Here is a 14,370-nt window from a genome sequence, read left to right as displayed (position 1 = left end):
AAAGCAAATTCATTAAGAAAGTAAAGGAGGCCGGGCGCGGTGACTCACGCCTGTAATCCCAGTACTTTGGAGGCCGAAGTGGACAGATCACTTGAGGTCAGGAATTTGAGACCAGCCTGGCCAACATGGCGAAACCCCGTCTCTACTAAAAATACAACAGTTAGCTGGGCATGGTGGCAGGTGCCTGTAATCCCACCTACTCAGGAGGCTGAGGCTGGAGAATCGCTTGCACTCAGGAGGCAGAGCTTGTAGTGAGCAGAGATTGCAAAAAGTAAAGGAATGAAAGAATGGCTACTCCATAGACAGAACAGCCCTGAGGGCTGCTGGTTGCCCATTTTTGTGGTTATTTCTTGATTATATGCTAAACAAGGGGTGGATTATTCATGCCTCCCCTTTTTAGATCATATGGGATAATTTCCTGACGTTGCCATGGCATCTGTAAACTGTCATGATGCTGGTGGGAGTGTAGCAGTGAGGACAACCAGAGGTCACTCTCATCACCATCTTGGTTTTGGTGGGTTTTGGCCAGCTTCTTTACTGGAACCTGTTTTATCAGCAAGGTCTTTATGACCTGTACTTTGTGCTGACCTCCTGTCTCTGCTTTAACCATCTGGGAATGCAGCCCAGTAGGTTTCAGCCTCATTTTACCCAGCCCCTACTCAAGATGGATTCGCTGTGGTTCACACACCTGTAACACTTTTATGTCATGGACCATGGTCGTGTGGATTCAGCTTTACCATATGTTAAATCATGGCACCTAAAATAAAATTTTTAAAATGGCACTTAATATAGCCTGAAGCAACATGGCCAATAATTTATAAATTATTCTTAGGCTTTGATATCAGTATTAAAGAGGTTCCACCATATTCTAATTCAGTTCAACCAGAATTTACTAAGAACATATTGCATTCAAGCAATTTTCTGCTTGGCCCTAGGGGATTACAGTGATGAACAAAATGTGTCTCCTGTCCTCAAGGAATTTAAACTCTGCCAGGAGGACATAAAATAACCATCTCCCCCACCCCCAGAAAAGCATGCAAAAATTCACCATGTAGAATCTGATGGTCTCTGGACAGACTCACGACTCAGGGAGGGCAGAAGGGAGGGAGCTTCTGTCTTTGCCCACTCAGGGACACCTTTTGCCATCACCACCCAGGCATAACTCCAGCATCTACCAAAGCCCAGATCCTGCTGTCCCCAGGCCTCCCCTCCTTTTGTAGGCCAGCCTTCCTTCCATCCTGCCCACTGTGCTCCAACACCACAATCAAGTCCTATTTTTGGAGTTTAGGATAGCAATTATGTAGATTGAAGTAAACCATAGGCACCGGCCTTCCAAAGGTGACACTCACCTTCCTCTAGCTATCACACCTCTAAGGAAGGAGCCCCTGACACCCCACTACCACAGGTATGCTCAGATTTTTTTTCGGCGGGGGCTGCCCATGGGTAAGAGAGGCCGCTGGGTATGCTCACACTGATTCACAACACAGATCACCAAGGCATGAAGGGCTGTCCTGCTATCCTGTTCATTGCCTTGGGGCCTAGCACAATGCTGTTTCCATGGCAATGCTTAATCAGTGTTGTAGGAATCAAGGGTGCATTAATTCATGAGTTAGTTAATTAATGATCCACCATAATGATCAAATGATTATTGTTTCCAGCCTGGAGTCACCCACATTAAATTTTTTTTCTAGAGTAAAGTTGCACAGTCACTGTTTAAAAGGAAACTGATCCAGAAATGTATTAGGAAAGAAATCACTGGTAATCCAACCACACAGAGACTGACACTGTTAACATTTTCTTTTTCTTCCAGTCTTTTCTAATGGTGTAATTTTCTTACAAAACTGGAATTGTACACTGCAGAATTTTTGTATCATGCTGCATGTACTCTTTTGTAAACCTCTCATTATTTATAAGCATATTTAATAAAAATTCTAAAATATCATTTTTCAAGTTATATAATGTTCCAATATGTGAGTATTCCCTAGTCTACTTATCTATGTAACCAGTCCCCTTCTGTTGGAAATGTATCTGGCTACCAGTGTTTCTCTGTGTGTGTGTGTATTTTTTTTTTTTTGAGACAGTCTCACTCTATTGCCTGGGCTAGAGTGCAGTGGTGCAATCTTGGCTCACTGCAACCTCCATCTCCCAGGTACAAGCAGTTGCCCTGCCTCAGCCTCCCGAGTAGCTGGGATTACAGGCATGCACCACCATGCCCAGCTAATTTTTGCATTTTTAGTAGAGATGGGGTTTCACCATAATGGTCAGACTGGTCTCAAACTCTTGACCTCAAATGATCCGCCCACCTCAGCCTCCCAAAGTCCTGTGATTACAGGCATAAGCCACCACACCCGGCCTGTGTGTGTATTTTTGAGACAGGATCTCTCTCTTGCTCTTGTCATCCAGGATGGCACAGAGTGGCATGATCACAGCTCACTGCAACCTCAATCTCTTGGGCTCAAGTGATCCTTCCCGCCTCGTCTTCCCAAGTAACTGGGACTGCAGGCGCATGCAACCAGGCCCAGCTTATTTATTTTTTTTTTTTTTTGTAGAGATGAGGTCTTCCTCTGTTGCCCACGCTTGACTCGAACTCCTGGGCTCAAGCGATCTGCCTACCTTGGCCTCCCAAAGTGCTGGATCCATTGTGCCTGGCTTTTTTTTTTTTTTTTTTAAATGCATTGGTGATCATCCTTGTACAGGCATTTTTTTTTTTTTTTTTTGAGACGGAGTCTCGCTCTGTCGCCCAGGCTGGAGTGCAATGGCGCAATCTCGGCTCACTGCAAGCTCCGCCTCCCAGGTTCATGCCATTCTCCTGCCTCAGCCTCCCAAGTAGCTTGGGACTACAGGCGCCCACCACCATACCCGGCTAATTTTTTGTATTTTTAGTAGAGACGGGGTTTCACCGTGGTCTCGATCTCCTGACCTCGTGATTTGCCCGCCTTGGCCTCCCAAAGTCTGGGATTACAAGCGTGAGCCACCGCGCCCGGCCTATGTACAGGCATTTTTACATGTCCGGCATTTTATTTCCTTGCCTTTGCTCACTTGCTCCCTCTGTAGAAAGGACCTTTTCCTCCTTCTCTCTCTTCTCTTTTTGAACTTTTTTTGTGAGTTTTATCCCTCACTTCTGTCAAGTCACCTGAATCAAGGCACAGCCCCTATTTGCATGCTAATGCTCCATTAAAACGTTTCCTATCCCGTATTTATCTTTGACAGTTCAAGGAGACTGGGCCGTTTTCCAGCCATCTGTGATTGGCTGTATTTGTGAGAAATTTCTGTGTGCACTTTCCTGTAACTGTGCTCCTGTGCATATATGAGCCTGTGTGTGTTTGTGCTAACTCGTAGGTTGATGACGTGTGGGTAGGCACATGTGTGCCTGTATTTGTGTGTGTCCTATGTGTGATCTGGGGTGGGTGCATGCAAGTAGTGACTGGGCCGTTGAAAAGGGCTGGAACTTGTTTCCCCACGAGGTCTGCTCTTCGGTCCTGAATGCTGTTTCCTTTGTCGAGAAACTCCTTTGGTATTCTTCCTTCCTTTGGTATTCTTGGCTGGTCCTTTCTTTGGTCTTCTTTATAATTTAAGTCATTCACTCTGTGGTGATTAATGACCCCTTCCTATAATTACACCCAGCTGGTATTTGCTTCTTTGCATGACTATGCAAGGACAGTCAAAATTACTGTTTAGGGGACAGTCTGAGCTTGTGAATTACCAACTCAAAGACTGTTCCTGGGCCAGTTGGGTTCGTCTGTGTCATTGTAGATGGAAGAGTGAACTGTTATATAGAAAAGAAATAGTGGCTATTTATCCTGAAGAAGAACAACTAAAGGACAACTAAGTCTATAAATAGTGACTGTGTTTTACCGATTGATTGCTGTATTAACCACTAGTATTAGTGGCACCCCATGGCTTCAATTAAATTTGGTCTAGCCTGAGGGGAATCATACTGGAAGCGGGTTTTTTTGTTGTTGTTGTTTTGTTTGTTTGTTTGTTTGTTTTGAGACGGAGCCTCCCTTTGTTGCCCAGGCTGGAGTGCAGCAGCGCGATCTCGGCTCACTGCAAGCTCTGCCTCCCAGATTCACACCATTCTCCTGCCTCAGCCTCCTGAGTAGCTGGGACTACAGGCACCCACCACCACACCTGGCTAATTTTTTTGTATTTTTAGTAGAGACGGGGTTTCACCGTGTTAGCCAGGATGGTCTCAATCTCCTGACCTCGTGATCTGCCTGTCTCGGCCTCCCAAAGTGCTGGGATTACAGGTGTGAGCCACCGCGCCCGGCCAGGAAGTGGTTTTTAAAGTTGGAAACAATCAGTCTGCTGCTCTGTGCCTTTGGATACTCTTCTTCAGAGCCCTCCTCTCTCTGACACATGGTGACCTTGGGAAGGCTTGTTGACCATCAGGAGCAGTGAACAGGACTGCTGGCTTGCCAACTTCAGAAACTGTCTGCAAGGGTGTTCTAAAGTGGAGCTCGGGCCGGGCGTGGTGGCTCACGCCTGTAATCCCAACACTTTGGGAGGCCAAGGCAGGTGGATCACTTGAGATCAGGAGTTCGAGACCAGCCTGGCCAACATGGTGAAGCCCCGTCTCTATTAAAAATACAAAAATTAGTCGGGCGTGGTGGCAGGCACCTGTAATACCAGCTACTTGGGAGGCTGAGGTAGGAGAATCACTTGAACCCAGGAGGTGGATGTTGCAGTGAGCCAAGATTGCGGCATTTCACTCCAGCCTGGGTGACAGAGCAAGACTCCATCTCAAAAGAATAAATAAATAAATAAAGTGGAGCTCACGAGCAAGCTATTGGAAACAAAGAAATTGATGCAAATTATTACAGAAAAATTTAGGTTAGGACCAAACACCGTGGCTCACGCCTGTAATCCCAACACTCTGCGAGGTCGAGGCAGGCAGATCACTTGAGGCCAGGAGTTCAAGATCAGCCTGGCCAACATGGTGAAACCCTGTCTCTACTGAAAATACAAAAAAAAAAAAAATAGCTAGGTGTGGTGGTGCATGCCTGTAATCCCAGCTACTCGGGAGGCTGAGGCAGGAGAATCACTTGAACCCATGACACAGAGAACCCATGCAGTGAGCCAAGATCACACCACTGCACTCCAGCCTGGGCGACATAGTAAGACTCTGTCTCAAAAAAAAAAAAAAAAAAAGAAAACAGAAAGAAAGAAAAAATATAGGTTAGCCATTATATTTAGGTTAGATGTTATAAATTCCTAACCTCAGATATTCATATATGTGATATTTCAAATCACTGAAGATAACCTTAGCATGATGTATTTTTCTTTAACTTTTTATAAAGGAAATTTAACAAGTATAAACCTATTAACAACAACAGCAACAAAGCCTACAATTCTCTTCACATGAAAAAGTACCTGTTTATAAGCAAAGATGAACAATAATGAGATAAATAATTAGAAATTATTCTTTTGTGTTTCCCAAACTTGTATCTGGGGTACTTTTTAAAAGCACAGATTTCTGGCTAGGTGTGATGGTATGCACTTGTAGTCCCAGCTACTCAGGATGCTGAAGCAGGTTGCTTGAGCCTAGGAATTCAAGTCCAGCCTGGGCACCATAGCAAGACTCTGGCTCTAAAAAATATATATTTATACATACAGAGAAAAAAAATCACAGATTTCTGTTCATAAGCAAAATAAACTCATGACTTTAAATATCATCTCTAAATCAGACTTTTTTAAATCATCCTGTCCTTTTTTTTTTTTTCTTACACAGTGTCTTGTTCTGTTGCCCAGGCTGGAGTGCAGTGGTGTGATCTCAGCTCACTGCCACCTCCATCTCCTGGGTTCAAGCAGTTCTCATGCCTCAGCCTCCCGAGCAGCTGGGACTACAGGTAGCTGCCACCACACCCAGCTAATTTTTTTGTATTTTTAGTACAGATGAAGTCTCGCCATGTTGGCCAGGCTGGTCTCAAACTCCTGACCTCAGGTGATTCACCTGCCTCAGCTTCCCAAAGTGCTGGGATTACAGGTGTGAGCCACCACGCCCAGCCCTTGTTCTTTTTTTTTTTCCTTCCCGTAGAGATGGGACCTTGCTATGTTGCCCCAGCTGGTTTTGAACTCCTGGCCTCAAGTGATCCTCCTGCCTTGGCCTCCCAAAGTACTCCTCCTGTTCTTTAACAAGATGACATTCATCCAGTCTTTGATATGTCAGATACTGTATGATGTGCTAGAATATCATAAAGAGAGAGAGAGAAAGGGAAAAAAAGATTAAGATCATTTTTCTTCCTAGTTTGAACATTAACTCATGTGACCAGGACACATCACTCCACACCTCGGGGCTTATTTCCTTCTTGCTGAAATAAGAATGTCAGGCTGGATGGTGTCATGCTTCCTTCTAGTTCCAACACTCAATCACTGTCTGAAATTAGTTGAATTTCCCATCATAATATGGTTTTACTGGATTTATTCACTGAGAATGTTGTAACAGTCTTTGCCTGGAGTGCGAAAGGGATGGCTTTGCCTGGGCCCAGAGATAGAAAGGCCTGATTGGAGGCTCTGCCTTCCAGATTCCTGAGCCTCCTATTTGGAAAGGATTGCTGGCCGTTTTTTTTTGTTTGTTTGTTTGTTTTTTTATTCATTGAAATAGTTACATTCTAGAATGTCAAGCATAGAGAATGATTCTCTAAAGCATACTATTTTTTCCTCCCGACGTCTCCCAGAGGTCTATAGCTGGAACTGCACTGGGGGGAAATGCCCCAGCCAACTGAGCTGCAAGCCCTTCCCCAGGGAAGAGGTTAAGGCGGCAGTCACAAATGTGGAAAGGTGGGAGAGGCCATCCTTGCCATCATCCACCTCACTCTCCCACGCTGAGATTTGTTCTCGGATTTTCTCTCACCTTTCTCCCTGCAGTTGGAAAGGTCTTTCAAGTTCATGAGAGAAGCTGAGGACCAACTGAAGGCCATTCCCCAGTTCTGTTTCCCCGATGCCAAGGATTGGGTTCCTGTCCAGCAGTTCACCAGGTACGAGCTGGCTTCTCCCCTTCGCAGCCCCAAAGACTAAGGCGAGACTTAGAGACGGGGTTACAGGTGGCAGACCCCATGAGTCATTCCCACCGTTAAGTAATTCTGATGGGCCCTGGCCTAGAGCTTTCCCCAAGGGGTGTTTTTAAAGCTTCCCTGAAGGTGAGAGTCACCTGCCCAGCATGCAGACTTCCCAGGCCTCCCAGTCAACCTGGGGGTGCTTGTTTCAGAAGCCTCCCGGAAGATAATTCTTAGCCTGGGAAAAGTTAGGGCAACATTGCCCTTCCCCGTTCTTATTCTGAAACTTCTCTTCAGTCTCCTATCCAGCTGTTTCTTGGGTTGGGATCCGTTTACATTTCTGCTTCATCCCGTGTAATTAGACACCAGTGTTTTTATTATCAGATGTTTCAGCATTTGGCCAAACTCAGTAGGCTGCGGGTCCTGTCTTTAAGGGGTACCACATTCCTTGAGGGTGGCTCAGCAGTCTTTAAGGACCGTCCAAGCCTCGGGGCTGCCCTGTACAGACCATGCCCTGAGAGAGCTGCCCTGGGGCAATTCCAAGGGGGGCACAGAACTGTCCCCGTCTTCTGCTGCTCCCTCACTGAGTCACATCCCTAGATGAGCAGATGTCACTGCACTCACACATGCTCGGCTCCCTGAGGACAGCACCCCAGGCTCTTCCCTCTCTTCAGCCTCCAGAGTAAATGACAGTTGTGTTTTGTACAATGGGGCAGCTCAGGTGATTGAATGATGGGAGAGCCCTTAGCCAGGCATGATGGTGGCAGGCGCCTGTAATCCCAGCTACTCGGGAGGCTGGGGCAGAAGAATCGCTTGAACCCGGGCGGCAGAGGTTGTAGTGAGCCAAGATCACACCACTGCATCCCAGCCTGGGCAACCGAGTGAGACTCCATCTTGAAAAAAAAAAAAGAAAAGAAAAAATGATGGGATAGCCCAGCATGGAAACAAAGCACCACATTTCGTCTCAGGCCACAGCGACACTTTAGGTCTCAGTCTTACTGACTTTTTTTTTTTTTTTTTTTTTTTTTTTTGAGATAGAGTCTCTCTTCTTCCCCCAGGCTGGAGTGTAATGGCGTGATCTTGGCTCACTGCTACCTCCGCCTCCTGGGTTCAAGCAGTTCTCCTGCCTCAGCATCCCCAGTAGCTGGGATTACAGGCATGTGCCACCATGCCTGGCTAATTTTTGTATTTTTAGTAGAGACGGAGTTTCACCCTGTTGGCCAGGCGGGTCTCAAACTCCTGACCTCAAGTGATCCACCCGCCTCGGCCTCCCAAAGTGCTGGGATTACAGGCATGAGCCACTGCGCCCAGCCCAGTCTCACAGACATTTACTATGGAGCTATGGGTGACCAGTGTCTCAGCACGGACAGGGACAGGTGGGACTTGGAGTGGCTTTCCTACGGCCTCCTGCAGTGTGTCACCTGGCTGCTCACTGCCACCCCTTGCTGCAAAGTGATGAGGTGTCTTTGGTTTTGTTTTGCCTTGTGATACATTTGTGTTTTCCCAACCACAGTGAAACGTTCTCATTTGTCTTAACTGGAGAAGATGGGAGCAGAAGGTTCGGTTACTGCCGAAGACTGCTGGTGAGTACATTCTGCTTTCAGCCTGCAAGAGCCTCATGGACTTCCTAGTCCTCATGCAAGAGCCAGGTCTGGCTTCCTAGTCCTATGAGACTGAGATTCCCTGATGGGCCACAGGAAGAGGAGAAGCAGGGGGAGTGGCAGGTGAATCAGCATAGTTAAAATCACAGAAAAAAGCTGGCACGGTGGCTCATGCCTATAATCCCAGCACTTTGGTGGAATGAGGGGGACAGATCACTTGAGACCAGGAGTTCGAGACCAGCCTGGGCAACAAAATGAGGCCCCGTCTCTATTTTAAAAATACATACTAAAAAATAAAAAATTTAAAAAAAACAGGAATTGAGGGGGCTCACCTGAGTCTTATTGGTAGTGGGAATGTCCGTTTCCATCAGAAAGAAAATACTTTTATTTCGAGACAGGGTCTCACTCTGCTGCTTGGGCTGGAGTGCAGTGGATCATGTTTCACTGCAGCCTCGACCTCCCCAGCTCAGGTGATCCTCCTGCCTCAGCCTCCCGAGTAGCTGGGACCACAGGCATGTACCACCACACGTGGCTAATTTTTTTAATTATTTGTAGAGACAGGATCTTGCTATGTTGCCCAGGCTGGTCTCAAACTCTTGGGCTCAAGCAATCCTCCCACCTCGGCCTCCCAGTGTGCTGAGATTACAGGCATGAACTAAAATACTTTCTCCATTATTTTTCCTGCCGAATAAAAGACCTTTCTCTCTTTAAGCGAATTTTTTTTTTTCTAATAAAACATGCCAAACAGACCCTGATCACTTAGAGAGAACATTCAGAATGGTTGCTAAGGAGAGAAGACTCAAATAATTCAAGAATGTTCCCTTCAGAACAGTCACCTTTCAAAGTTAGAAACTTATTTCAGTGCAATGATCCTGCTAAAGCATTTTAGAATTGTCATTTTCAGGCCCATTCTTTTGAAAATCTTCAGTAATGGTGAATCTTTTTCCACTGAGAATATACTTGAATCTCTGAAATAGGCTGAAAAATTTTAGAGTCAAGTATAATGCATGGCACATAGTAGGTGTTCATGAAACATTTTTTTTAATTAATCAGTAAAATAAAAAGCCTGGATAATTGAAAAAGTTAAGTGAGATAACAATTTTGTTGATCAAATTACTTTAGGGTTAAAGTATTGAGACTGAGGTCAGGCACAGGCTCACACCAGTAATCCTAGCACTTTGGGAGGCTGAGGTGGGCAGGTTGCCTGAGCTCAGGAGTTCAAGACCAGCCTGGCCAACATGGTGAAACCCTATCTCTACTAAAAATACAAAAAACTAGCTGGGTGTGGTGGCACATGCCTGTAATCCCAGCTATTTGGGAGGCTGAGTCACAAGAATCTCTTGAACCTGGGAGGTGGAGGCTGCAGTGAGCCAAGATCGCGTCGCTGCACTCCAGTCTGGACAACAGAGCAAGACTCTGTCTCCAAAAATAAATAAACAAAATTTTTTAAAAGTATTGAGATTGGGCAGGGTACAGTGGCTCTCACCTGTAATCCCAGCACTTTGGGAGGCAGAGGCAGGCAGATCATGAGGTCAGGAGTTCGAGACCAGCCTGGCCAATATGGAGAAACCCCTTCTCTACTAAAAGTACAAAAATTAGCGGGGCGTGGTGGTGTGAGCCTGTAATCTCAGCTACTTGGGAGGCTGAGGCAGGAGAATCGCTTGAACCCGGGAGGTGGAGGTTGCAGTGAGCCAACATCACGCCACTGCACTCCAGCCTGGTGACAGAGTGAGACTCCATCTCAAAAAAAAAAAAAAAAAAAGTATTGAGATTGATTTTTTTTTGGTTTGAAAATTAGCTTAAAACTGAGTTTTCAGAAAGATCTTGAGAAATGATTTCTCACTTGAAATTATCATTATATTAAACATATAGGGATAAAAAACAATTATAACAACCATTATAATAAACACAATGGGATAACAACTTACTTTATTGGGTTTTCCAGAGCTACGATATGTGGAAACATCTGGCACATGATAGTCTCCCAAAACACATGTGGGTTCCTTTCTTCCCTGAGGTTGTCAACACTCATAATTCCCTTGTGTTTCTCTCCAAAAAGCCTGGAGGCAAAGGGAAGCGCCTTCCTGAAGTTTACTGCATTGTGAGCCGCCTGGGATGCTTCAGCCTCTTTTCAAAGGTGAGAACTTGGACCTCAGAGAAAGAGGAAGGAAGGAGCGGGAGGACTCTAGAGGGCTCCAGGGAATACCCCCCTGTCCTGGGCCTTCTATCATCTTATTCTCTACCTACTTCCCTTCCCATTTCTTCACTCCTCTCCTCATCACCCCTCTATTCTCTCACCGTTGGTTCAGGAAATGAGAGTTGATAGGCCTGGTGCGGTGACAGGGTGGCTCACGCCTGTAATCCCAGCAGTTTGGGAGTCTGGGGTGGACGGATCACTTGAGGTCAGGAGTTCGAGACGAGCCTGCTCAGCATGGTGAAAGCCCATCTCTACTAAAAATACAAAAAAAAAATAGCCGGGTGTGGTGGCTGGCGCCTATAGTCCTAGCTACTCGGGAGGCTGAGGCAGGAGAATCACTTGAACCCGGGAGGTGGAGGTTGCAGTGAGCCGAGATCATGCTATTGCACTCCAGCCTGGGTGACAGAGCGAGACTCCATCTCAAAAAAAAAAAAAAAAAAAAGAGTTAATGAAGGGCCAGGTTCAGAAAGTGTGTGTGGTGCAGGGAGGGCAAGATAATTGAAGTTGAGAAAGGGAGGGTTGGAGGACCCTCCCAGAATATTCCAGGTGTTTTATTTTTCTTCTTCTGAGCATTGCCTTTTGTCATACGAGCTTTGGCGTGAAAAAAGGCTACTATAATAGATGGATAGGTGTGTACCCACGTGCATATGTGTCATGTATGTATAACAGTTTTGTGGAGGGGGGATTAATTATTTTAACAGTGCTCTAAGTTTATCAAAATATTCATATAATTTGTTCTTCTTTTCTGGAAAATGAGCCAATATATGAACACATAGGAATTGCCATATTGAATTAGCTCATCTACCCCGGTGTTCTGGATTGGTATATATACAGGAGATAATTACTATCCCATATGATGCTGATCTCCCAAACTAGGTATAATGAACATCGTTTCCTATATTAACCAGACATGAGTGTCTAATTCATAATTGTTTTTCTTTGTTTGAGACAGAGTCTCACTCTATCACCCAGGCTGGAGTGCAGTGGCGCAATCTCAGCTCACTGCAACCTACACCTCCCGGGTTCAAGCGATTCTTGTGCCACAGCCTCCTGAGTAGCTGGAATTACAGGCGCATGCCACCACGCCTGGCTAATTTTGTATTTTTAGTAGAGATGGGGTTTTACCATGTTGCCCAGGCTGGTCTCAAACTGACCTCAAGTGATCCACCCACCTCGGCCTCCCAAAGTGCTGGGATTATAGGCATGAGCCACCGTGTCGGCCTACTTCATAAATTTATTTTCAATCCTTCTTGAGTATATAGATCCGTCTGAGCTTTTTGCGGGGGAATTGAAGTTCCTGCATCTACGGTCCATGGATGTTAAAGCATTACTCCCTAAAAGCATTTATTTTTATTTATTTGTTTATTTATTTTGAGACGGAGTCTCGCTCTGTCGCCAGGCTGGAGTGCAGTGGCGCGAGCTCGGCTCACCGCAACCTCCGCCTCCTGGGTTGAAGCAATTCTCTTGCCTCAGCCTCCCGAGTAGCTGGGACTACAGGCACATGCCACCACACCTGGCTAATTTTTGTATTTTTAGTGGAGACGGGGTTTCACCATGTTGGCCAGGATGGTCTTGATCTCTTGACCTCATAATCCGCTCACCTCGGCTTCCCAAAGTGCTGGGATTACAGGCACGAGCCACTGCACCCAGCCCCTAAAAGCATTTCTATAAAAAAGCCTTCCTCCTGCCCACCCTCCACCTAAACTCAGAGGAAGCCTGAATTATACAGACATAATGTGATCTCTTCCCATGGTAGAACTTGTACTTCTCTGTAAGTCTGTTTGAAAGAATTAATGCCTGGTCAGGGGACTGAGGCCGGTAGATCACTTGAGCCCAAGAGTTCGAGGCTGTGGTGAGCTGTGATCGCATCACTGCACTCCAGCCTGAGAAAACCAGTGAGACTCTGTCTCTAATTAAAAAATAAAAAACAAAAGAAGGCCAGGCGCAGTGGTTCACACCTGTAATCCTAGTACTTTGGGAGGCCAAGGCGGGAGGATCGCTTGAGCCCACGAGTTCAAGAGCAGACTAGGCAACATGGTGAAAGCCTGTCTCTACAAAAAATACAAAAAAATTAGCCAGACATGGTAGTGTGCACCTGTAGTTCCAGCTACCTGGGAGGCTGAGAGGTGGGAGGATTGCTTGAGCCTAGGTGGCTGAGGCTGCAGCGAATCATGTTCACACCAGTGCACTCCAGCCTTGGCAATAGAGTGAGACCCTGTCAAGAAAGAAAAGAAAAAAAAAAGAAAAAGAAAGAAAGAAGAAGGAAGGGAAGGGAAGGGAGAGGGAAGGAAGAGGTAGAGGGAGAGGGAGGGAGGAAGGAGTGAGGGAGGGAAAGGAAGGAAGGGAAAATGAAAGAAAGGAAAAAGAGAGAAAAAGAAAGAAAGAAAATGAATGCTGTCAGTGTAATCTTAGCCAAGGTCTCCCCTCCCCTCCACCAGAAGTGCTCATCATTTCATGTTGGGGTTGGTCACTGGCAAGGTCTAGCAGGCTAGGCATTACTGCTCAGGCCAGTCTTTCATGTGATTTGTTTACATGTGAAGTAAGGTTATAGGTCATAGCCTTTCTTGTTGTCAGAATGCTTATGGACACCAGAAGTAAAACAGCTCATGTGAGTTAGGCCAGCTTCCAAGTGGAGGCTTTGAAGTTCACATAAGCTTCATTGCTGTCATGAGCAGGGGACATGGAGCCAGTAAATGTGCTAACATACTTCTGTGATGCACAGTCCTTTGTTTTCATGTCTGTTTTCTGACCAGGGATATTTTAGGAGTGCAGTGTGATGACTTGCGGAAGACCACACAGCAGATATTCAGGACAGAACAAGAACCAGAGCTTTAGCTAACTGATCCCAGGAACTTGAGCTATTTCTAGGTGTGGGGCAAGGATGGCCAAAACGCATATTGTCCTTTAGAACAGAAAGGAGTCATGGAGATGAAGAAGAGAGCAGCTCTCAGAATTTCTGAAGAAAAGGGTATCGGTTAACAATTGCTATAGTAATACTGTCTAGTGAACCACAGAGGCTTCAAGATTCAATCATTTGTTCTCCCAGCTGTGAGGTCAGCTGGGGTTTGGGATTGGCAAGTGTTGTGAAGAGGCTGGGTTGGCTGACTGAGGCTGGCTGGTTGGCTGATCTAGCTGCTCTAGAGGCTACAAGTCTGGGCGCAGGCCTGGTCTACATGTCTCCCATGCTCCTAGACAGTGAGATGGCCCACATGTGCTCTTCTCGTGGCAATGGCAGAGGCACAAGAGGGCACACAAAACACGAAGGTAGGCCTCCTAAGGCCTGGCCAGAGAACCCACATGGCAACACTTCTGCCTCGTTCTGCCCGGTGTCCCACAAGCTTTTTTTCTTTTCCTTTTTCTTTTCTTTCTTTTTTTTTTTTGAGATGGAGTCTTGCTGTGTCGCCCAGGCTGGAGTGCAGTGGCGTGATCTTGGCTCACTGCAACCTCCACCTCCCAGGTTCAAGTGATTCTCCTTCCCAGCCTCCCGAGTAGCTGAGATTACAGGAGCCCGCCACCACACCCAGCTAATTTTTGTATTTTTAGTGGAGACGGGGTTTCACCATATTGGCCAGGCTGG

At 46.2% G+C, this 14,370-nt stretch overlaps 1 protein-coding gene across 5 annotated transcripts in view; it reads left to right on the top strand.

The window, feature by feature from the left end:
- The window catches only part of DENND2A (DENN domain containing 2A), a 122,126-nt gene that overhangs the window by 74,396 nt on the left and 33,360 nt on the right, over positions 1–14,370 (top strand). For all 5 annotated transcript variants that reach the window (XM_030825891.1, XM_030825887.1, XM_030825890.1 and 2 more), the window contains 3 exons: positions 6,868–6,977; positions 8,509–8,578; positions 10,656–10,733. In XM_030825891.1, the coding sequence (XP_030681751.1) occupies positions 6,868–6,977; positions 8,509–8,578; positions 10,656–10,733 (258 nt within the window). The remainder of the gene's footprint in view (positions 1–6,867; positions 6,978–8,508; positions 8,579–10,655; positions 10,734–14,370) is intronic.

Source organism: Nomascus leucogenys, chromosome 13 (assembly GCF_006542625.1).
Source record: "Nomascus leucogenys isolate Asia chromosome 13, Asia_NLE_v1, whole genome shotgun sequence".
Lineage (NCBI taxonomy): Eukaryota > Metazoa > Chordata > Mammalia > Primates > Hylobatidae > Nomascus > Nomascus leucogenys.
Note: the sequence above shows the minus strand (reverse complement) of the source record. Positions and strands in the feature narration are given on the sequence as shown.